The sequence below is a fragment of the Buteo buteo genome, chromosome 2, assembly GCF_964188355.1.
Source record: "Buteo buteo chromosome 2, bButBut1.hap1.1, whole genome shotgun sequence".
In the NCBI taxonomy this organism is placed as follows: Eukaryota; Metazoa; Chordata; class Aves; order Accipitriformes; family Accipitridae; genus Buteo; species Buteo buteo.
The window spans coordinates 20,861,482-20,886,733 of record NC_134172.1 but is presented as its reverse complement, the minus strand read 5'-3'; the positions used below and the strand labels follow the sequence as shown (position 1 = coordinate 20,886,733).

At 39.6% G+C, this 25,252-nt stretch overlaps 1 protein-coding gene across 1 annotated transcript in view; it reads right to left on the bottom strand.

Moving 5' to 3' along the window:
* DNAJC1 (DnaJ heat shock protein family (Hsp40) member C1) overlaps nucleotides 1-24,170 on the bottom strand; it is a 114,991-nt gene extending 90,821 nt beyond the window's left edge. Inside the window, exon 1 of the mRNA XM_075047756.1 lies at nucleotides 23,876-24,170. Coding sequence (XP_074903857.1) covers nucleotides 23,876-24,037 — 162 coding nt within the window. The 5' untranslated portion in view covers nucleotides 24,038-24,170. The remainder of the gene's footprint in view (nucleotides 1-23,875) is intronic.
* Nucleotides 24,171-25,252: the final 1,082 nt, after the last annotated feature.

The following is a 25,252-nucleotide window of genomic DNA, read 5'->3' as shown; positions in this document are numbered from 1 at the left end:
ACATTTTCAGAAGTTATAAATAATCCAGAACTGTTTTGCTTATGTGAATGGCATTGCTAGCATTTATCAATACAAGACACACTTGCAAGATGTACTTGCAATATTTTTGTATCACCTTTATCTCATTTTATCACCACATTTAATGTAAAATATTTGTCTAAGAATTAAAAAGCCTTATATACCCTGGAAGACAAACTCCATCAAGCTGAATAAATATGGATAATCCAAGTCTTTTCTTAAAGGAAAAAAAAAAAAAAAAGAACAAGAATCTAAGTATTTGTAGTTGTATTTTTGAAACAATATTTCATGTATTTTATATTTTATGTCATTTTCCTGCACTATGTAAAAATAAAATAATAACTTAAAATAAAGAACTATACTATTCCCACATGGGGCAATCAAAATTTGCATGCAATTAAAAACAGTTTTAAAGATTAAAATTCCAGCTCCTCAAGTTTCCAGGAATCCTCAGACTCATGCATGTATTTACATGGGAGTCAAATGTGACTGCTGCCTGAACACTGGTAGAATTATGCTCCCAAATAAAGTGACAGGCACACTAAGTTTTTATTCAATAATATTTATAGATCTAGAGTCAGACTTAAATATCCATGAACTGAAAAATTACAGGCATCTTTACAAACAAGACAACTTTACATATGGAGAACAGTTTATCTTACCCAAGAAAACCTTTCTGTTTATATTGATCTGGAGTTGCATGAAAGAGTCTTGTTTATAAAGGATTCTTAGCATAGCAAGTGTTCCATGAAAAACTGAAATGAGGAAAGTTTCCATAATCATCTTAATTTAGATGGACTTTACACACAAGACATAGGTTATAATCTATATGCATACATACTTTATGTAATGTTAGTCTTTCAGGTGAAGGAACAAGTCTTCACTACCACCTGCCTCTTTTCAACTAATAATGTTAGATAAGACCAAGCAGGGATCTAGGGGAGAGAAACAACTCTCAAAAATGAGAAACAACAAAAGGAAACTGGGATATGGTCCACCAAGATACAACTATAATTAGTTTCCATATTTCTATATCAATATTTGTACAAAAAAGTGAAAAGAAAAATATTTTTAAAAGACTACAAGTCAAGAATATTTGTTAATTGTTATTATTAACATAAGGTACAAACAAAACCATACGTAAGAAGTAAGAAAGCTTTAGTGATAAAACAACAAAAAAGAAATTTTTTTTTTTTTTTTGCTTTCTTTACTGAATGATCTCCAGAAATCTTTAATTGGGTATGAAGTTTAGGTGAGTATCCAATAAGGGCACACAAACAAAAAACTTGCTGCTCACTGCATTAATGAGTTGCAACACAATGAAATTCAAATTCTGAAAGGCTCTTTTACGGCAAAATAAAACAAAAACATGAAGAGTTAATTCTATGAGCAATTTTAAGTTCTTCATACTTACTTATTCCGCTCTTACTAAATATTACAACAAGAAATGTGAATCATTACACAGTTTTATATGATCAGTTCTATCAGCTTTTCTTCTATGATTCTATGACTTTAATAAAATAAAATAAAATTGTTTAGAACTGTCCACAGAAGGGAAACTTCTGATTATTTTCACTAATTCAGTAGTTTTAATTAGTGACTCTTCCATCACTATTAAAAAGTAAGCCAAGGTAAAAAATGAACTCCACAATAGTATCAAGTCTTCAGTTCTGGTAGGGCATTTTTACATTTTTACTTTTAAATGACAAAGTTATGTATTGCCTACATATACAGAATTAATTTTTTGTTCAAAACACATCAGCAGTGAGTCCAGGAATATTCAAGGAAATTTACTCAATATATTGGTTGCTAATTTGTGTGATTTTATGCCTTTTCCAAGAATTCACTTGTTCCTTCAACCCAAACAGGAAGTAACCATTTGAGATTCGCTCCACAGTCAAGGATAAATAAGAATGCCATCAACATTTTTGTGATGCCATCAAAGAAACTCAAAGTTTTAATGATAAAGTTAATATAAAGATATAACTAAGAGACAATTTCAGGGAAAAAATTACACCAAGTGTTAGCACAGTAAAAGAAAAAAACCAAAGGATTTTTAAAAGATCCATATGAATTTGCTGACTAACAGAGATGAAACCTAGAAATTGAGACCTTTACTATTATCTGCAACTCTTAACCAGATCAGGAGAAATAAAAACAACACATTGCTTCTGGGGAATTGCTACTACTGCACTGATTAATATAGAAACTATTTAGTACAAACTAGTTACCCTCCAGGAAGTGAGAGTTACATTACACCCACAGCCTCCCCCCCCCACACCTTTTATAAAAAGGGATTTCTTGAACACAAGGTTTAACAATTGTATGCAGTCATATAACATAAATCCCTGAATGAATAAATTGCCCACCAGCTAGATAGGTTTTCATCTTGGGTAAAAACAAAACCAAACCAAACCACACCACCCCCAAAACAAACCAAAAAACCCAAAACCAAAACAAAAAATACCCAACCAGTTTTTTTTTTAAAGTTACATTTGCTAAAATTCTCAGCAATGACCTAGAGGAATAAAATTTATTTTGCACAAATATATGTATTCTTCCCATATCTGATTTTTGGCAATTATGCTGTTCAGCCTGGCAAGCAAATAGAGCAAGATTAACACTAACTTCCTAAAACAAATTGATTTCATGTTCCAAATGCCATGATAATTTTCTTTGTACCTTTCAAATTCCTTTAAATGAAATAGTAGCAGCTGGAAAAGCTTGCACTAGGTTCTCTTAAAATTGTATTGCACCACAGTAGCTACGTTTTTCCACTAACATTAAAATAAATACAGCCAACCCATATCACGTAATGAAGTAAAAGTTCATTGTTTTCTAACAAACCTTACTCAAAACAGCATTGACAAGAAACTCATTTCAATACCATTTTATGCCACACAACAAACTAATGCCATAGATGAAGAAATGCCACAACCTCACAAGGGCATTTCCAGCAAATGAGCCTCCCCTGGCTGAAACGATCATTCTAAATACTGCGATATCTTCAACTCTGTCTTCTAACCCTTTCTTTTTACCACTAGACAGAATACATATTTGATACTTATTTGACAAGATAAACTTGAATTTTGCCCAATAAGTATGCTCTGGCTGCCATTATATTAAACCAGCAACAGCAATCTGTCAATTAGGCTAACAGATGCCAGCTAATACTGGGAAGAATAAGCTTAAATGCTTTTTAAAAATAAGAATGGCATCTGAAACCAAAGTAAATATTTGATAACTCCAGTAAATTTTCACTTCTTTTCAACTGTGAGTTTATGTAGTACTGTCTGTTATAGAACTATTATAATGTTACTAACGATCAAGACATTTAATAATTATGGAAACTTATAATTTGCTTTTTTGATATTTTCTAGAATTAGTAACAGGCTGTATATTCACAAAACTTAGCAAGCCAAGTTCGTTATTTAGTATTCAATCAAAAATATAACTGCAAAATATTAGCTATGTGTATTTTTAACAAACAAGTTCAATCAAGTTGCTTGCTATCATCTGCATGGATGTTTTTGATACTCCTTCAAAATCACTTACATGTCAAAGACACTGCATGAAATTGAAACCTTTACTAATGCCAAGGTTTGACCCAGGATCCAAAATAAATCTGCATGTACAGACCCTTGTACCTACACAAAGCACCAATTACTTCAAATAAGGTTTTGTCTGTGCACTAGAGTCCACCCATGTGGAGCCAATTACTATAGCAGGGCCATTATATGGTTCATTTCCCCATACCAGCTTGGCAAGAGGTGTACATGGGTGTAGGAAGTGCAAAAGAACCTTCACTAATAAAGTGCCTCAAACACACATCCGTGCATTGTAGTATTTAATGTTACAACAAACGCTTCTTCACTGGGACTAGCCCATGCAAAACAATAAATACTGCAGGGCAGTTTCCAATTTGAACAGTATTTTTCAAGTTTCTCTTTTTATCCCACCAATAAAATCCAATTATCTTTTTTTTTAAAAAAGCTTGAATAATTATGCTGATCCTTAATCTATGTTGCACATTTCTAACAATACCTGAGAATTCCTAAGAATGTTGAGATGCTGCAGGATTTGAACAGAAGGTATGAGAAAAATGCCAGAATTGCATGCTTTTCAAGAAGTATAGTATGTTTATAATAGCAGAAGCACTGATATTACTTATTGATTATGTCTGGTATCATTCCATTCCTAAATGGGAAAGTTGTTGTTTGAAATAATTATTATAAATAGGAGCAAACCACTTGAGTATAAAAATCTCTCCCCCATTGGAAGTACTGAAGCTCCATCTAGAGGCTTTTCTTCCTCTACTGTCATTTGTGGTATATGTAATATCACCTAGAAATGTGAACAATATTAAATGTCAGAGGCTTCCTTTGTACCTCCTCTTTTGTTATTCATAATGGGTTCTTGCCCTGAACCTTTGCCTGGCAACACTAGCTCCTTCACTGCCATCAAGTGGTAAGAAACCATAACTGAACTTAAAAATGTAAAATCTCAATAATCAGATTAAATGATCAGTGTAGTATAGAGACAACTACAAATACTGAAAATCTTTATGGTTCTTTTCACTGAAGTTCCGGTATATCTACTCCAGAGCACTACGAAGCCTCACACAATAAATTCAGCAATGGTTTCAAATATCTTTTTGTAAGGTTCATTTTTACTTCAAATTGCACAGAATAAAAATCTACATCCATATTCCCCAACATTATATTTAGAACAAAAAGGTATCACAACAAAAGAATTTTTAAGCAGTAATATATGTAACACTTAACACTTAAAAAATATTGAATTTGGCAATTAGGAGGAATTCCATAACATAATTGGAATGAACAGCGCAAACGTCTCCTCAGACTTAGTGTTGCCTATTGGCAGTATCTCAAAAGAAAGGGCGAAAGAGCAGCCCATCTCTTCAGCAGTGTCTAATGCAGCAAGTATGCAGCTATGTCAGTATCTCCCTTTGTGCTCCACAGCTGTAATCAACTGGGACGTTTGTTGCGTCAGGAGAAGTCTTAATGCTCTACAATCAGAAGTGACTTACGGGGAAACAAGCACACAACACACCAAAAAACTGGGAGGGTTTGTCTACATCAAATAAATAGGAAGAACTAATAAAGTAACAGCAGAATCGAGTCAGGTTGCAGGACCTTGATTACTTCAATTTCAATGTCTTGAGTGACTTATGGTACAACTACTCCCACAGTCACCCATCACTCCCATATACAATACTTCGAATTATAGAAACCCCACAAGGTCTTCACCATGACTAGGAATGCCTCAAAAATAAACCTCCTAGCATACATACAGTGAAATTGCATTAACTGCTTCTATCTGCTTTTCCATGCACACAATCTTATTTCACTATACTTTCTCTTTGGCAGTTATTCCAATTGGGTATTTTTCCCATGGCAGAAGATAAAGTACAAAGACTTCTTGGTTGTTGTCCTGTTAGACAGAACAGTGACTAGTACATGCAATGGAGCTTAAGAATTCAAATTCTGTTACAGAAATTTAAAAATGGAAAAAGGAATAGTTATCAGATTAAAATTAGCAGAAAAAAATAATATTCCCTATACCAGAGATATTTTATGCCTTATCAATACTTCATTGGTAAGGAAAGAACCATTGAACTATTTCTATCAAATCCTGTGTCTACCAGTCTGCAGGTTAAATCTGCATTGTGTTAAGTACTGGGTAGCCGCTTACCTACTTCTAACTTAGCAGAGCCAGCTCTCTGCTGAAAAGCAGGCTCACACAAAGCAGTCTGCTAAAACTTTGCCATTGGCAAAGCAACCTCCAGACAACCAAACTTTCCAGCTGGAAAAGGTCAGTCTGAAAGATCCAACTTCTGTGTTTGCTTGGCCTGGAACCCAGCCTGCTCATCCAAAGACACTTTGTTTCTAGACTAGCAATTTTCAAACACAGTTGTGAAAAATCCTCCTTCAAAATCATCATTGGTATAACACCTACATATTGAAATTGAGATCATATCAAATATTTGTTTGAGAATGACTTAAGAAAACCACAAATAATAAAAATATATATTATGAAACTTAGGACAATTCTTTCTTCTGCAATGCTGGGAAAGGAAGAATAGGACTGATACTGACATGCAGAAGTAAAAATGGATCTTCAAAAATTACACAAGTAAGAAGAGACCAAAAACTGAACAAAAAGGGCCTAGAGATCAGTGAACAAGCAAATAAAAGAAAAAAAACCCACAAAAAACCAATAACAACAAAAGTATGTGAGGATTTTAAAAAAAGGCAAGAATAAAAAAAAGGGAATATACAGAGGGACTGTAACATGCAGCCTAAAGCCACATGCAGCTTTAGGCTCAAGGCAACACTAACAGCCTGTTGCTTGGCAATTCAATCTCGAGGTCCAACTGAAAAGCCAAAACCTATTTTAGACAGTCATTTTAGTTATAGAAAGCATAGGGATTAGACAAAGAGGCTGTTCCTGAGGTAATTGAAATGTAAGTTAACCAGGGTGCATACAACCACTTTAGCTCCTGAGCTGAAAGAAAGGACTGAATTTATGATGAGCAGTGAAAGCCATGGTAAAATTTGATGGCAGGAGGAATACCTTTAAAAACAAACAAGCCAACCATACAACGAAGAGAAAAGATGACCTCCAGGATTGAAGACTGAGTGACAAACAGAAGTAGGAGACATTGGAGATTTTAAAAAAAAAAAAAAAAAAAAGAAAGAAAGCAAATCCTTAGTTTTTCTTCCCGAACATGATTACATGTAGTTCAAGCTGATTGCAGATCTCTCAAAAGGATGTATCAAATACACTGATAAGAAAAAGTAACCAGAGAAAGGGCGTTTTAAAACTTACAGATATCCCTGTATAGTATCCCTGATTGATAACTATAGTTCTTAATGAGGGGACAAAAAAAAAAGGAAAAACAGGGATCGGAAGACAAAGTACAGTATATACTCGAGCAGGACAGAGAAGACTGTCAGACTCCTCACTCTTTCAGCCTCTGAAAATTAGAACAGCAAAAAAATCTAGCACAAAAGCCATGGAAAGTGTCATCAAAGAAGAGAGAATAGTTATTAGCTCCAGGAGCTGCATGGACAATCACTGTGAACTGCAATGCAGAAGGTTCCTAAGAAGTATTTACAAAGCCCTAACAATACTCAAGCATCACAGTCAGCTCAGCAATTCTCAGCTGTGGCCACCAGGGACCCTATATACTGCCCTCATTAAAGAAAAACACTTAGTGCAGTCCCAGCAACAACAACAACAAAAAAACCAAAACAACAACAAAAAAGCTTTAGGCATAGCAAAGAACAAGAAGCCATTTAGGTAACTGTCTTGTTCTCCATCATTATTCTAGGACTGACAGTTTGAAGACAGGGATTTAGCTGGGGGAAGGGGGGAATCTCCATGATGCCCAGTTCACTAATAGCTAGTGAAAACTGTAAACCTGTTGCCAAATATTAATCTAGAAAATGAAGCCCTGATAGGCAGGTCTAAACAGATCTGCTGTGAAGCCTGGAGAGGAGTAGAGAGATGAAGAAGAAAAAAAAATAAATAATCAGCATAGGTCATTCATTTTGAGGATTTGTTTGCATCTTTTCCAGGTAAAGGAAATAATGAAGAGCAACTAAAACAAAATACACCCAGGAAGTCTACGGCAAGTTTCTGCTTCCTCTTTTGGGCCACAGGTGTCATATTCTAGTAGTAACTGGAAGGAAACCTGCCTTTGCCCTCCTTTGTCAAGATGGGAATATCACTAGGACTCTAGAAGGAAAGCTATAGCCTAGAGATCAAAGATCAACTCATCCAACACATTGTCAGGACCCGGCTTTGTCAGAAAACGGGGTAGGCTTTCATACTTTATCCAAATAAAACTACCAAGGTCCAACTTAAAAACAAACAAACAAAAATATCGAAGAACAGCATAATAAGCAAGATGCAACTTAAAATGTCATCAAAAGATCAGCAACGATTCCTTTTGAAGATTGGCTCCTTTCCTTGGGCTGTATTAGCAACTGCAGTACCTTTTCCAGATTACTGATGCTTGAAACAAAACACAATTTCAGAACATTTATACCAGAGCACATGCAATAATTCTTGCTAAAATCACCAATTCAATATTTACCCTAAAAATTTAATACAAAAGAGCTCGAGCCTGTTAGGCAATTATCAAGACTGACCATAAGAAACTTTACTGGAGTAACCTGCCATTTCAAGCACAAGCTGGCTCCACTAGATTCTCTTGCTTTCTTTCCTCTTGCCAATGTGTTGGGACTCAGCGAAGTGCTATCCCACACTGTAACTCACTTAGTCAAGTGATAGCTCTTACACTAGTATAACTCATCTAGAGTATTTTTTCACCTCTTGTAATGATGTTTTTCTTCAACCAAGTCATTACAAGACAGGTCCTTGTGAAAATGAGTCCTGTTTTCAAGGTGCCTACTGCCAGTGTATGAATCTGTTACTGCCGACACTCAATAGATCCCAGAGCACAAGCATTGGGCTGAGAGTCAGAACAGCATTTTCTAGACTGAACAATTACCTCAAATACTATTACCATAGCCTAGCACAGAAATTAGCAACTTGCATATTAATTTAGTCACACAAAACCCCAGCAAATATTAGGGAGTGGGGGAATCAGTTAATTCCCACATTTCACAACACACTGGTTTTCTTTCATTTCTTATTCTTAGGGTATCTGAGAAATTAATGTCCTTCAGGGAGTCTTTCCTTCTTCTTTTGACCACTGCTTCAGGACTCATACCATCTCATCTTTAAATGGCATACTGGTCTCATTACATAACAGGACAAAAGGCCAAGTTTTTACCATGAAAGTTTAAATCTTATTTTCCAGCTTTGCCAACTTATACCAGATACCATCCCTTTAGGCATTCTTACCTTCATGCCCAAATCCATTAAAAGAAATTGGGGGGGTGGGGGGAGTGGTTTTTTTGTGCATGCTTTTTTCTTTCCATCTGCTCACCCCTTACCAGTGGAGAGTCTAAAAGGCAGCTCTGCTTGAGCAAGCTACCCCTTAAGAATAACCAAAATAATTATCTTACTAAATTGTCCTGCGAATCTGATACTCAGGTGAAGAATGGCAATGACTGCAATATATGTACTTCTTTAAGGCTTGCAGCCAAACCATCTGGGACTCCACAAGCAACCCTTGTGCAAGTTGGGAGGGGTGTTGGGTTTTATGCTAATAGCAAGTTCTTCTCCTGCAGCTGGAATGGGAAATACTCTGTATATTTATCTTAGCTGGACTGCAAAATATTGAATACCTGATCAAGACACAATTCTATCCTGACTGAGGAATCAATTTCAGAAACCATCCCAGTCCAGTACTGTGTTTGCTGGCCATAGTATCAATCTGATCACGTCTAACCAGCTGTCATGTAAGGCTCTCATATCTCATGACAGCAGACAGGATAACCAATACCCTGATAATAATGGGATACCATTAATTCAATGACAGTGTCTTCAAGTTAATCCGTTAGAAAAGAGCACAGAAGCTACGGGAATGCATCTTAGATATTTCAGAAGTGAAGAAACTCACTTTTTACAGCCTTCTGCTTTCTTTAGGTCACAAATTTAAGAAGATACCATGCCCTTGTTAACAGTTCTCTAAACACCAGACAAGTTTTCTTTAAAAAAAGAAAAATAAGAAAAAAAAAATAAAGCAGTGTTTAAGCAGCATTTATATTCACAAACACATTTACAAGAGAAGTCAACATTCTGCAATGGCAAACTATGCAAAAGCACTTTTTAAACAAAGTGTCCCAATTTATTTTCTAGACTTCAAATACTACAAAATGAATGCAAACACATTTTGTGCTGAAAACTTTAAAACATCATGGTTTAAAATAGAAAGTGTAATATCAAGATTAAAGTTCTCTATTGTTAGGGTATGATTTTTACTTCAAGTGCATTTCTCAAACTCTATCCCTTTTATGGGGAGAATATAGTATTACCTAAACATTTTGGATTTAAATACAGTCTACTCAAACTTACATCTTCAGACACTGATAGAATTAAACATTATGGTTTTACGCAAAAATCAAGATAAAGCTAAGACGTGATAAAAATCAACTGCAACACTAAATATTGTCTAATTGCACCTATATATTGCAATTTGCTGTCACCCTATGACAAATCGGAGCCTACATGGGACATTCCTAGGTCCAACTGTTAAGGTAGCTCAGAATAGGAAATATTCACCACCACTACCTCTCCTATGAAATTATCCATCTGAACTCTGCACCCAATACATCATACCTACAAAATTAAGACTTCCCAGAAAATGAAGTATGATTTAATCTTTCATTACCCCATACTTTTTTCTAGTTGCTGTTTCTTTGGGTTCTAAAACTTGATTTCTCAGTGTATCACTGCAGATATGTAGATGTTAGAGAAGAGCCAAAGTCTACCCTAAATTCACATCTCTTGACGTCAGTCAAGGCACATGCACAGCATGGAAGCGACGGGTAGGATTAGATACAGGGTTTAATTACTTTAGATAGTATCTAGAAGTATGAGTTTATCAGGTCTCTGAACAATAAACAGATCAACTCTAGCAGAAAAAAGAAAATTGATTGTACACTAAAGAACTAAAGCCTTGCAATTCAATACATTTCATTCAATACAACTTTTAGCTTTAATATGTTCACTTAAAGTTCCTGAATTTCAAACAAGTTCCCTGCTACAAAATTTATTTTGGCAAGTTTCTATCTTTTAAAAACTTCTAGAAGTGAGGGCATTTCATAAAACCCTGTCACGTCTTTCTCCTCACAGTATTAGCATTCGATAGAAAACACAAGATTTGACATTTTCATAGTGATTTATATAACTGAAACAAAGCAACACCAAAATCTTGCTTAAACCAATAGGAATGAGCAAAGACATTGCTAGTAAGTAGTACCATCAAAATTAGGATAACTAGAGTAAAATAATCTAATTGTTTCCAAACCAATAAACTTAAATATATCACAGTAAGAACTTCACTGGGGAATTAATAATTCCACAAAATTACTATGGTATAAAGGAACCATAAGTCAAAAGTGGCGGGGGGGCGGGGGACGGAGGGACGGGACAGACACAAACCAACTCTGCTTAGTCTTAACTCAAGTAGTAATACAAACCCAAGTCCTCCATTTTACCTTCTGAAAAGAGAACTCTTGTCCAAGACTGAGACGTTACAGAGCTACTGCTAGTTACTAAAGCAAAGCAACCAGAAGCAGAAGATATATTCCTGAACTCCTTCTGGATATCTCAGTTAGAGGCCTAAGCTCCTATAAAATGTGCTTAATCATACATCTGTAGCAGTTAGTACAGGCAACCTGTGTAACAGCAGCTATTCTTCTTTCTAATTAATGATCAATAACTACAATAGCAACATGGTGGATTTTGTGCCAGTTCCAGTAGAATTCGTGGAATGTACAGCTAAAACCTCATGGTGACTACTTCTTTCTAACTTGTTAATATGGACTTTTGTATTTGTCCAAGCAAACTAGAGTGGCCATTTATTTGATTTTCAAAACCTTTTTATTTCTTTAAATGTAATCAAAACCAGGATGCTAGCTACAGCCTGCTTGATGATGAAAGTATCAAAAGTTTCATTCAGGAATAAAGCTACAGCCGTGCAATTTAATAATTCATTTAATCAGTCTTTTCTGTTGGAAATGTTCAAGAGATTCCCACACCAACACATTCTTTGCAGTAGACAGGTCAAGAGAAATTAATTCAACTTGAAATAAATATACAGACACATTACTCCAAATGGATAAATTCAATGCTAAGAAGTCACCAGGACCATGGCTTTCACCTGAGATTGCTGCATCAAATTCACATACAAAGCTGCAGACCTGCAGGTGAGGAAGTTAACCCAGTACTGCAAAAAACTGCCAGCAGGGACTGGGCAGGCTGCTAATGTGATTCCCATCCACACAAAAAAACCCAGAAGAGATCCTGGGCATTGCAGACCAGAAAGCTTGTCATCCATCCTTACTAAAGGCAGTAGGGGCTATAAAAATAAAGTCACTGCAGGCAGGGATAAACGTGGTCTCTTGGACAAGATGTTGCATGGCTTCTGCAAAGAGAAACCCTGCCTCACCAACCCAGCTGAGTCATTGGTGTGCATCACTGAGGACAGAGAGAGGAGGTCCAGCAGACACAGTACAATCCAATTTTGAAAAAGATTCTGGCTAGGTTCCACACCAAAGGTTATCAAAGAAATTAACTTGCCACAGGATGGGAGGAGAGAGTCTTACAAACAGAAAATTAGTGAACAGGATACAAAAAGCAAGGTTTAATGGCCAATTTTCAGGGCAGAGAATAGGCAGCTGAAAGGGCTCCTGCTGTGGGATTGGTGCTGGGACTGGCTTTATTGAGCACTTTCAATGACAACCTGAAGAGCAGAGCATGCAGTGAAATCTCACAGTTCATAGGTGACACTATACGTTTTGAGTAGATACCAGACACTAGCGAGGGAATGCCAAACTAAGTCATGTGACAAAAAAAATGAGAGAGAAGATTCAGTGTAGGTAAGATTGTTGCCTTAAACTAAACCATGCCTACACAGAGCAGAGCTTGGAGCTGGCAATTACAAATCATTAAGTGATCCAAGGCACATTGCTAACAGTTCTCCAAACCCACTGTACAGCACCGGCTGACTGAAAGGCACCACCAGGAATGCATCTTTTAACATTACTGATCAAAAACTGTGGAGGCCAAGAGGTACAGGGGGCAAATGGACCGCAAAACATGGCTAGGTTCACCTGCTCTCCCCAAGTAACACCATCTATTGCCATTGGCTTTATTATTTTTATTTAAGAAAAGTGCAAGGGTTATACAGAAGTATATAAATAAAAAGAAACCAGGGTGGAAACCAGTGAGAGCACGTTGACAGCATCCAGCACTCCTTGAAGGCATCCAAGGAGCTTGTGGGTGACTTGGAGAGGTGCCCTAACTGGAGACCAAGATGACCAGGGAGTGGAAACATGCCTTCACAGGCACCAGGATCCATTGCTTGAGACACAATACAAGACTATTATTAAACAGTTGCAATCAAGACAAGGCAAGGGTGTTTAGTATTCTCAATTGCAAGTAACATTAAAAAAAAAAAATCACATTAATTCTTAACTGATACATATTTATGCAAAAAATAAATCCTCTTCAGAAGCCATGCTGCATGACACGACTCAGGAAAAGATAACAATTTAAAAAGAAATTAGAAGTAGGTATCTCCAGTGACCAAAAGAGTATCTACCTGTACACAGACAATGATCAAAAGAATATATAACTACATGGAGATAGATAGTGATTTTCAACCAATGAATCACAGGGCCCTGGAAACCAGTAAGCTACTGATCTACTTCAGCTATTGTCCTTAAATCTAAGTTCACTAACTAGTGGCCCACAACTCCACCAGAGAATTAACGTGTCTATAAATCATATCCATTTGTAGGTAAGAAAGGTAAGTATAAGTGTGTGAAAGTCATAAATCATCATGATTGAGGAAATTAGTAAGTCAGTAACTCATTGATAGGTTAGTGTCTATCTGTCCAGCAGAGGATTCCTCCCTCCCCGCAAATTAGCACAGCTTTCTGCTTAAGCTCCTAGTATTACTCAAACAGAAAACACAAAGACCAAAAAGATTTACTAAATGGACTACTGATGCATTCCAGCATGGGAGCTCTGTACTATGTAACTAAACATGAATGTAAGTCAGTTATACCTAATCTTTAAATATAGTACATAAGTTTTGTACAAAAGAGTTTTTTTCTTTCACCGCTGTAAGTTGCAGGAAACAACTGGCTGATACCCTCAATCTGTATTTCAACTGTTGAAATACTACTCTCAACAGATACAGTCCAACATTCTAATTCACTACCTTGTTTTGAATGTTGCTGGGTTAGTTTATAATGTTGAAAAGCTACTGAAGGAGAAATAGAAAAAGGAAAACATTCAGTAGAACAGAAACTACAAACCACACAGGTTACAAATTGACAGAAATACTTTCTATTCAACGGATAAGTAGACTCGGGTTGGAAAACAAGTTTATTTCAAATATTTAATCAACTGAAAGAAGTGCTTGAATTGAATAAGACTTCCTTTCCATTGAATAAGATTTTAAATAATTCCTAGTAGGAAATGGGAAGAGGCTTCTATATAGGATGAAATTTTACAGACTTTCTTTTTTTCCTACTTTAACATTGTAGTAGCCACTGTTAGACACAAAGTCCAGTAAAGCAATTACTAACATGATTGTAAACTGTCACAAAATTAAATGGCATACAGCTCTTCTATGCTCCCATCACAGCATTTGTACCCCATAGAAGAACACTATAGGAATCATTGACTACGAAATGGTGATTTTTAAATATAAAAGCTACTCTAAATCAGTTCGAAATTTAATAAAACATTGACCAATCAGACTACAGAATCAGGGGTAGGTAAAAACAATTATTGCCCTTAAAGGAGAAGCTATTCACCCCAAATCAGTGCAATAAGGCTACTTCACAGCTTTCTCATGTCCTCATCAGCACTGAATGCTTCCTTCAACAAGCAAAAGCACTTCACAGTGTTGGAGACGGCAGCATTTCAGAATGACAGCCCATGTATAAAAGCAAGACTCCCCTAGTTCTTCCTTTCCTCTTTAGTCAGAGCAAGATATTAGAGTGACTTTATTTCAACAGCTCCTATGCACCCTCTGGTTTTCTCCACAAGTTTTCCAGATTAACACTGAGAAGGAAGAATTTCTGATCTTGCAGAGATGAAAGACTGCTTATGAATTTTCTTCTCTTCTCAATCCACTGCTCGTTTGTTTGACATCAGGAAGAACAGTTTGTAAGGCCAGCAAGCCAGTTCATTTAAGAAATTTGCACTTAAGTGATCCATCAGATGAGAGCCCAGTAATGCACTATCCTGCTTTAAAGTGTTACATTCAAACTGTGTTATTGTTTGCATAACTGTAACATACACCACATGTATAACACATTGCCACTTACATAAGATTGTTTAAAAATCACTTTTATACAGAGCTAGTAACATCCAAACGAGGCTGATGGACAAACAAACAAGAAGCAAGAGAGACACAGAAACCCTAACTCCTCATAATTGAGGGCAAAACAACAATTTTAGGCGGGGGGGGGGGGGGGAATTACTAGTGTTTAAGAATCCAAAATTGAGAGAAGCAAAAGTTTTAAACAGGCACAGCATATGGCTAACCAAAAGCACAAACACTAACAAGCAAATCAAAAGCAAAACTGCAGATTTTCATATGCCGCATTAATTTCTTTAGCCCAGTAGGATGCTGTGGAAAACCGAAACATTTCAGATATACATTAGTTTCCTCCTTTTATTCATTTTAATATCAGACCTATTCTTATAGATGAAAAACCCTTTGTTATCGCTTATACTCTCATTCTTAACTGGCTCAGCTGCACAACAGCACCACAGGCTCTTTGTTACTGGCTCTGCTGAGAACACAAGGAACACCAACCCAACTAGGGAACATTTTATATGCTGAATTTTCATTTTATTTTTTAAATTTTACCAAGTACTTAAAGTTAAAATAGCACCTATATACCTCCAAATGTCTCCCTTAAAGCTATAGTCTTCTCTAGATCTGATTAGAAAACCATGTTAATCTTAATTGTAAAATGACTCTAGATGGAGCATAAAAGGTTTACCATTCAAAAGAAGGAAATTAAGGCTGCCTCTAACATTTTTCTTTACACAACTTTACAGACAAACATGACGACCACAATCCACAGCAGTCAAGTAGTAAAAAGCCCACTAGCAAGTCATTTACAAAACTGTATGTTAGATTAATTATGTGGCTGTTTTAGATACCAACATAGGCACATACATGAGAACTTCAGCAAAGAAGATGAATTTGAAACAAGCATAAAACATACAGCCTTGTGTAAACACCAGAGACCACCAGCACAGGTTACCTACCATTCCTCACCAATAAATAGGTCACTCCCTTCAATGAATTACAGGTCAAACACAGAACTTCTAGGAAGAAAAATAGCCCATTTTTTATTTCTGCAATTTGAAGATCAAGCTGTTATGGACACATCCTTAGAAGATTAACAAGGTGGTAAGTATAGAGAGGAAGAGCTGAAACATTATTGCTGCTGCAGACAAGAAAAAAAAAAAAATCAAGACTGCTTGTTTTATCCTTTTCACAGCACTTTGTATACTGTTAGTTCTCTTGGGTTCCCAAACACAGCAGTTTCCTATTGCTATATGTCCTTCTACACAGCAAGAAAGAAGAAAAATACAATCTGAAAGAAATCAGGAAAGTATTATATGAATGGTCAGGAAGAGTTAACAGTGTCTTTAAAACTACTTATGATGGTAGATTCTGAAACACTTTTGTGTCTTTAAGAAAGGAGCCAACAACAAAAGCAAAAAAACCCTGGATTCCCTTGGACAACTTCCAAGCAGAATTTTAATAGGAAACAATAAATTATTTTTTTTTAATGGAAAACACAAGTTTTACAAATCTTGATGCCTTAATCATTTTTTAAATGCAGCAACTGTGAACAAAAACATCAGAGAACATTAGGTATACATGATACATGTCAGGGCACTTACAAAATGGATTACATTATGTATCAGCAGCTTACCTGACAGTTCAGCACTGTTGAAAAAAAGCAAAAACAAAACACACACATGAACACACCCATATCCTGCACCATCCTCAGTTACAAATCTGAGCAGTTATCATCAGTGCTTCTCTGTGGTGACTCTTGTGAGCAACTAGACTACTATATAGTTTGGAACAACTTTGTTCTATAGGATCCAAGTGAATAATCTCAACAATGACTTCATACAATTTTAATGTATGCAGAATTTCCAGAACTGCTGGAAGTCTCACTTCCATGTATAAGTAACAGACTCAAATAGGAAGTTTAAAACCATGAAGGGTTACAGAATTATGACTCAATAACATACCAAGAAAAAACACACAATTACTTTTATGGAATGAACTGAGATTACAGCTAAAGCCACTAGAAACAAATCTGGATTTTCTAATGCTATTTTTGTTTGAAATAGTGCAATGGAGTCTATTACTGCCTCAATGTTGATAGTGTATTTGGGGGCTTTGGGGGGCTTTTTTGGCTATCACTGCCATAACAGGAGTAAATTCTTACAGTAAAAAAAAACAATTTTGAAGAACACCTGCCTCATCTATCGCTTAAAAGAAACGTACAGTTTCAGGAATTACCAAGATTCCTCACTGTCCAAATAAAGGTCTGCTACCACTATCACCTAGTTGTGTATTACAGAAGTTAATTATTTTTGACAGTTTGGAGCAAGAAAGTTGAAACATATTTCATCTTTCCAGCTGAGAACTCCAATGTTGTGATTGGCAGTGCGTTAAAATCTAATGCCTTCCAAAACTACTAGACCTGCTTAATATATATATTTTGAACAAGAAGTAGAAAACAATCTTGCAACAGGCTTAAGGCATTAGACAAGATGTTCAATCACTAACCCAAAAACTTTGATTCCTCAAAGATGAGTAACTGAGATATCAAGCTGCCACATGGCTCTGTGTCACTTCACGGCACAAGACTTTTGAAGGTCACAGGGAATATCCTATTTGTCATGCAAAGACAAAATAATCTTACAAAGCAAAGCAAGAAAAGCCTACAGCTGATAGTTTTGACACAGTCATCCGAAAAAGCGATGTCGTAATTGCATGCGTGTGAAGCTCTATCTCACTGGATCAAATACTTCCAAAGCTTGGAAGACTGAAGCAGTATTACCAACCTAGATTTTCTCTAAAACATTTGCAGATGATGCACACTCCACGATTTTAGTAACACTGCACCCACATATGTTAACCTTAAAAAATAGCAGGGAGAAGAGCCTTAAGTGTTAGAAGAACAACCAAAATAAGTCTTTGGAGTGTGATGCAGCTTGTCACTGGGAAGGAGAAACAAACTGCTGAGTTTCTGGGCTATCCCTCCTTATTTCCCCTTCCTTGTCCTCCTTATATGTACCTTGCCTGCCAGGGAAGACAGAAGGCCTGTATGGGTACAGGTAGATTGTTCTTGCTGAGGACTTCAAAGCATTCCTTGAATAGATACAGCTCTCCCTCACATGCCTCTTCCCACTTGAGGGGACTACTCAGTGTACTCAAAGTTCCCAAATAGCTCTACAGTAAAAATAATTTTATCTAGATTTTTTTTTTTTGGACAGTGACCCATTCAAAGCCAGAACTACGGCAGTACCAGACAATACAACACTGACAGCTTCAGAGACTGCCATTCTTTCTGAAAAATAGGTTACCAAATCTATGTCCAAGAACTTTATTTGTATAACATATGAATTCACAGCTTTAGAACTGCAGTGATGTACGCACTACATGTCATCAGTCAATACACTTGCATAAAACAGACTACACAAAAACCTATTACTGAAAATTTTCTGAAGTCTCCCATAATGCCTCATAATACCATAAAAGCCAAACAATTTGTCATGGAGCTCATTCCTGGTAAGGTTCTTACAGGGCAATGCCAAGACATAAAATTCAGCATCAGCCATTTCCTATAAACTATAGTCTTAAAGGTGCATCTACCTCAATTTTTTAGTGCAGCTCAGGAGTGCACATGTAAAGCAAACTTCCTTACTGTACCCACTGACTGTGCATCATGAAGTGGTCCTGGAGTGGATGAACTGGATTCCTTTTGGATAGAACTGAATATTAAGATGTAAAACCAGGAGCACAAACAGCACACTCCAACACAAACATGCATTGAGTCCATGTAACTAGACTGGAATTAGTTAAAAAAGAAAAATCCCTGAAATGCAAACAGTATGGACACCAATTCCTCAGCACCAAACATTGAGTTTTACAGACACAACACTGTCAGACCCTGCTACTTGCCAAGGTACACACAGCTCCTCTGTTCCAGTGATCTTGAAAGGATCCTATTAGCCCAATACATCCAGCTCATCTAGAGGGGTCGTGGCTTCCTGCAGCCAAAGAAATCTGACTCCTTGGTTTTCAAGTCTTGCACTTTCTTGGAGTTGCTAACATACCAGTGTCTCACAGGCTGCAGGACCAAAATTAGGTTCTGTATGTGCAGTTCTGACTTTGTGCTGCAGCATCATCTAGCAAACCCATCGTCTAGCAATTACATGGATACAATGCTCTTAGTTCTCTATAGTAAAGCCACATGAATGGATTAGAGCCTGGTTCAAAATAAATCTCATGTGCCACAAGGAAGGCATAAGCCAATGCTGAAGAAAATAATTCTCTCAAAATTTTTGGGGTGTCATATATTTATCCATAGTGTTGGCCAGCAAGCCCCACCCATGTGTTAACTCTCCCTGAGGAACCTGAGTTCCCAGGGCCTCTTCTACTACCTCAAAGGGCACTTAAAGTAACTTTCTGTGTTTGCTTGCATACACTGCACAGGCCTAGCAGAACTTTCAATACAAACCTGTTCCCTTATCTGATTATCAGTAGAAGCCAAAGCCTTATTCAGAAATGCCTTGGTCCTAACTGATACATAACGTACTGCTCTGCACTGGCCATTTCTAGCAACACAGCTCATGCACTTTAACACATCTTCACATCAATGTTTCCTAAAAGTTTCTTGATCAGATCCCTTGTATCCAAGAACCCTATCACAAAGTTTCAAGAGACATTCAGAGGCCTGTAGAGCCTTCCTTACTGCAAGCCAAAAAGAGTAGAGGAGCAGATAATTCCCTTGAAGCCATATAAACAGTTATAATCAAAAGCATATTTTGGCAAGGAGATCCACAGGTTCAGCTGATGCCAAGTTGATTCACCCAGAGCATATCATATTTATGCAGGTATCAGCTATTGAAAGCTGTAAGAGACAATAAAATTAACTTGATCAGTTCGTTTGTCCACCATACAAGCTTGTAGCTCCCCAGATCTTCCTAGAATTTTTCCAAAAAGTTGACATCACATTTGCATGTTGTCATTCTCAGGTAACAGGGTAGTTTTATTACTGAGACTGCATAGCATCTGGTTTAATGCTGCTGCTTCATCTGAGTTTTTAGATTAATACTATTTGATCCTGATCCCCTTGTCAGTTTGAAACTGGCTATACTGAAATGATTACTGAAACAATTATTACATCTGATCTGTCAAGAGTTTATGATTCTATTTTCTTCAGTAACCACTTGGGGGACACAGAAATGTAATCTTTTCTCAAGCCAAAGGTTGTCTTATCTTCCCATTCTGCTACGTCAAACTTCTTGAGAACAGCAATATTTTAAATGAGCCATTCAAGTCAATCACATCATCAATTTAAGAACCACCAAAGAAACAGGAAGGTAGAGCAATTCCCAAATTGTTCAGAACAGCAATAGTAACAACGTAACAATGCAAAACTTCTTATATATGCTATGGTACCATGAGATCTGATGGATTAACAAATAGATAGATTGTGTCCTTGTATAAAAATCAGATACTTCTTAATCTAGGTGCTCAGCCCTAACACTTGGGGGTTGAAAAGATGACCTCCAGAGATCCCTTCCAACCTCAACCATTCTGTAAGCACTTATAGATTTTTCAGCCAACCCCTCCTTGAAGCCAAGCACTAAGGAGAGTTATTCTAACAGCCAAGACAGTCACAATCTTACTCTTCCTCTGTCATTCCACATTCACAACAAAAGTCACTTCCATTAGATCATCCTCAGTCTCAATCACTGATCTTGGAAAACACTACAGAAGCTTCTTGCTGGATGACAATTACCTGACAACACCAGGAGGCTTCCACAAGACCCTTGAAAAGAAAAAATGCAAAACCCTTACTTCCACAAGCATACAGCAATGAATCAAAAAAAAATTGTAATTTCTGTCTAATCCCAAGGAAAAATCCAGCAGCCAGAGGCTTCAAAGCATGCTAGAGAGCTACAGGACTTTGCACAACACCTTCCGCACCTTGTCATTTGAGGTCAACATCAGCTTCTGACATCGCATACAAGATTCAACAAGCAGTCAGTACCACAATTCTCTCACCAAAACCTAAGCTGCTTTAATGCCTTAAGGAAGCATTGGAGTCACTCCCTATATTTTTTCAAAACTCAAGATGACACGTTTAGAAAAAATCTAGCAGCCTTGATCCACTACTGTTAAGAAACATGGCTGAGCATCCGTAGCTCTGACGAAGAAGTTACATCCTGCATAAGGGAGAAGTACTCTCTCCCACAGAATTACATAAAGGAAGAAGGGATTATCAGGACACGATACAAGGCAATGAACACCAAGAGGAATATGGAGGAGGAGAGGAGGGGAAAGCAAGCTTTGATGAATGAAAGATTATGAGGCAGTCCAAAGGCATGGCCACAAAGGCTGTTGTCATACACACTGTCCCTCTTGTGCTAAAATGCCAAGAAAAACACCTGAGCACAGAAAATTAAAACCACTAGCACCAGAACTACAAAAAGTTAACCACAGCATTCTACTCAAAGGCATCCCAACTAAAACAATAGTGACATACATAGTAACCAGTAAGCTCCATTAAACCATAGTTTTTAAAAAATAGCAGAAAACCTGAAAAAACATGCAAACAGCACGTAGACACGTTCCGGTAAAAGGCAGCTTCGTGTAAAGACATCCAAGGTAGGATACAACACACCTGAGATTTGCACACTTCCCTTGACCCCATTACAAGACCAGTTACCCTTCTCATACGGTAACTTAAACAGCTGCAGCTGCCTAACGAGTCACTGCAAGTCAGAACGCTGCTTCAGTATCTTGTTTGAAGCTTCAGGTATAGGTCAGAGCTGGAGAACCAAGCAGCAGGAACAAAGGATACAGTGTGGAAGAACCTGTAAACCTATGCAGCCTCTTCCAGTGCTTAAAAAATTCTATTGAAGCTCAACTTCAACATTGTATACTCTATTACTGTACTCACAGCTATATTCTGCTGCACGTGCAAAGCATCTAATGCTATTTACACTGCAAGTCTTGGCTATAATGACATTGTGAGTGACTAGCATATACTTATAACTAACAAAACTTCATTTCATTTGTGTTGCAGTTCCACCAACTTTTTCCCTGCTCGAACATTATAAGTGGTTCAAGTTCTTCATTAAGATTAGAAGTAGAGTAGAAGTGTGAACTAGCAGAATATTTGCTTGCTAAAGGTAACATTATATTCTGCTAAGCATATTGCGCAAGGTACAGATTCAGCCCTAGAAAAAAGGATTGTGGAAGATATTAACAAAGGGTTGCATACTAGATCTGAACATCGCTAACTGAAACAAAGTTTTGTAACCCTACATTATCTAACACTAAAATTGCCTTTGAGGAATTAAACCTAGATTTTTAGGCACATGAAAGTGCAACTTGAGTAGCAGTGTTTGCTGTGTTGTATATATGATGGTGTTTCATAGCATTTAACACCAGATGCTTAAGGAGGATTAAAAGAAAGTAAAAGATGAAACTGACTCAGAATCCCCCAACTACCACTAACAACCACAGCCAGTAGTTTCCAAAAGAGGACCTTTACATATTGCAGACACCTTCCCTCTTTTTTGCAGACACAGCCCTAAATGAGATGCACCTGAAAATACAGCTATTATTCTCAAAAACTACATCAGAATAAACTTTAAGGTTGTCAGGCAAGCCATTCGAATAGCAGGATCACTCACCAGAACGTAGAGATGCTAGGAGACAAACAAAGAACAAAATGTCTTTTGGGGACTCTGGGTGAAATAACATACTATAGAGTTGCATATTTAATTACTGAGAAGAATAATACTGAATGGAAAGAGAGATCAAGCAAGATCACACACACAGAGCAGAGCATCTAGAGATAAGGAAGGCCATCAAGTGGGAGCCAGGCCAAGTGATACAAGTTGAAGATGCCAACTGGCAGTGAAACCAGCAACCACATCTAAAATATACACAAGAAACATGGGATAAAAGTGTGTGGAACAGAAGTTCCTGTCTTGACTACATGTGCATGAAAGTTAACCGAGGGTGCATAATAAATGCTTTAAGATAATCTCAAGTGTTGCCTAGCAAGCAGAGGTGAAAACCACACACAATAACCAAGATACATGGAAAGTAAACAAATATAACAATCTACAAGCCATTACCATGGCAAAGGGTCACAGTCTACCACATGGCACGCGTGAGAGAAAACAGAAGCTGCAACACATGGCGATCCACAATCATAAGCAGATAAGGAACCAGCAGATATGCAGAATGAGAGAGAGATGAGAAACAGCCATACCCAGGATATGTATGGGAAGTGGGAGAAGCCCACGAGCTACTTCTGTCTAGCCGTAGACACATTTGGAGAAAAACAGATACATTCAAAAGAGCAACAGGCAGCAGGAACACACAAAGGTCCAGTGGGGAGAGGAAGGGTTGATGTATGGTGGGCCAAAGAGATGAAAGAAAGACAGAACAGCACTCGAAGGAGAGCAGAGCCCCTACGGAGTGAAGGAAGAGGCTGGGGAAGCGACAGGAGCCTTGCCCTGAGCCTCGGGAGCCGGGGCACGGCGGGGCGTGGGGGGGAGCGGCGCGGACCGCAGCGGCAGAGCGGGGCAGCCGCAGTCGTGCCCGGGCAGGAGGCGGATGACAGCGCCAGGCCAGAAGGCAAGCGGCCGGCGGCATGCCCAGCGCCCGTCTGCCACGGGGGAGCGGCCGGGCGGCGGCGGCGCAGGCGGGGCGGGGGAGGGGGGAGCCGGGAGCCGGCCAGCCATGTTCGGCGGGGGCAGGGACGGCGCTGACAGCCGAGGCCCCCGCCCGCCGCGGGAAGGCGGCGGGGCAGGGGGCGGCGGGGGAGGCGCGCCTCGGGGCCCGCGCCGGGCGGGCGGCGGGGCCCGGTCCCTCGCTCACCTGCTGCACCCCCAGGAAGTCGTAGAAGTTCCGCGGCACCTCCTCCACCAGGTCGAAGAGCTCCAGGTCGCCGCTGTCCCAGGCGCGGGCGCGGGGCGCCAGCGGCGCCAGCAGCGCCAGCAGCGCCAGCAGCGGCACCAGCAGCCGGAGGCCGCGGCCCATGACCCCCGCCCCGGCGGCAGCGGTGGCGAGGACGTGGCCGGGGCGGCACCTCCGAGACCGCGCACGTCCCGGCGGCGGCTCCGCACTGAAGGGGAAGGAGTCAGGCCCGGCCCCGCCGGCGGCGAGTCCCACGGGGGGGGGGGAAGAGCGCTCTCCGCCCGGCCAATCGCCGCCTCCGCAGGCCGTGACGTCGGGTATCCCGGCAACCGCTGGCGCTCACGCACTCGAGGGGCTGCGGGGGGGAAGGGCGAAGTCGAGTCGAGTCGAGTCGCGGGGGGGTGGGTGCCCGCCGCCGGCCGGCCGGGCGCGCGAGGGAGCGGCAGCGGCGCGCGGGGCCCTGGCGCGAGCTCCCTCCGCGCGGCCGGCGGGGTTCGCGCGCCCGCCCCGCGCCGCCTGCAGGCTCTTCCCCCCCCTTCCTCCTCCTCCTCCTCCTCCTCCTCCTCCTCTCCCCCACAGCCTGCCCGGCCGCGGCCGCCTCCGCCTCCTGGCGCCGCGCAGCGCCTTCGCCTTTCCCCGGGGCTGCCGGAGCCCCCTCCTCGGCCCCCTGTCACCCGGGTAACCCCCCCGAGGGTAACCACACACACACACACTCCCCCCCCAGCACACCTCCCCCCGCCCCCAGCAGCCTTCCCTCAGCGAGGGAGCGGGGTCCTGAGGGGCGACAGCCGCCGCCCCAGACCCCGCCACCGGGCGCGTCCTCGGGGTCCGGAGCGGTGGGGAGGTGTGGGGGTAACCCGTCCGTCCTGCGCGCTGGGTGCCCGCCGGAGGGGAAGGGCGGCGGCGGGGGGCGGCTGGCAGGGAGCCCCTGCGTAGGGCCACGGTGGCTGTGGGGTCAGCGCTGCCCCACGCACTAAATGCCCCTTAGAAATGCGTTGGATTTACTAGTTCCTTAAGGGTGGGTTTGAGTACCATAACCTGGTTTACCCTACAATCACTCCAGCTTATTGTCAGCACCGACTCGATTTTTAAGCTGTTTTCCCTGGACCTTTCATTCTTTCCTTGCTTAAATTCACGTTAAACGTGAATGCTAGATGAGAAATTAGATGGAGACTTAATGGCTTAACGATACAAATTTTCAACAGTAAATCGCTTTCCTCTGGTAGGGTCAGACTGCTTGGAACACCCTGTCTGTTTCACCTCTCTTGAAGCTAGGCCTGGTTAATAACTCACTATGAGAATCAACCTTCTCTTTAAGAAAAGGCAGTTTCACTCATC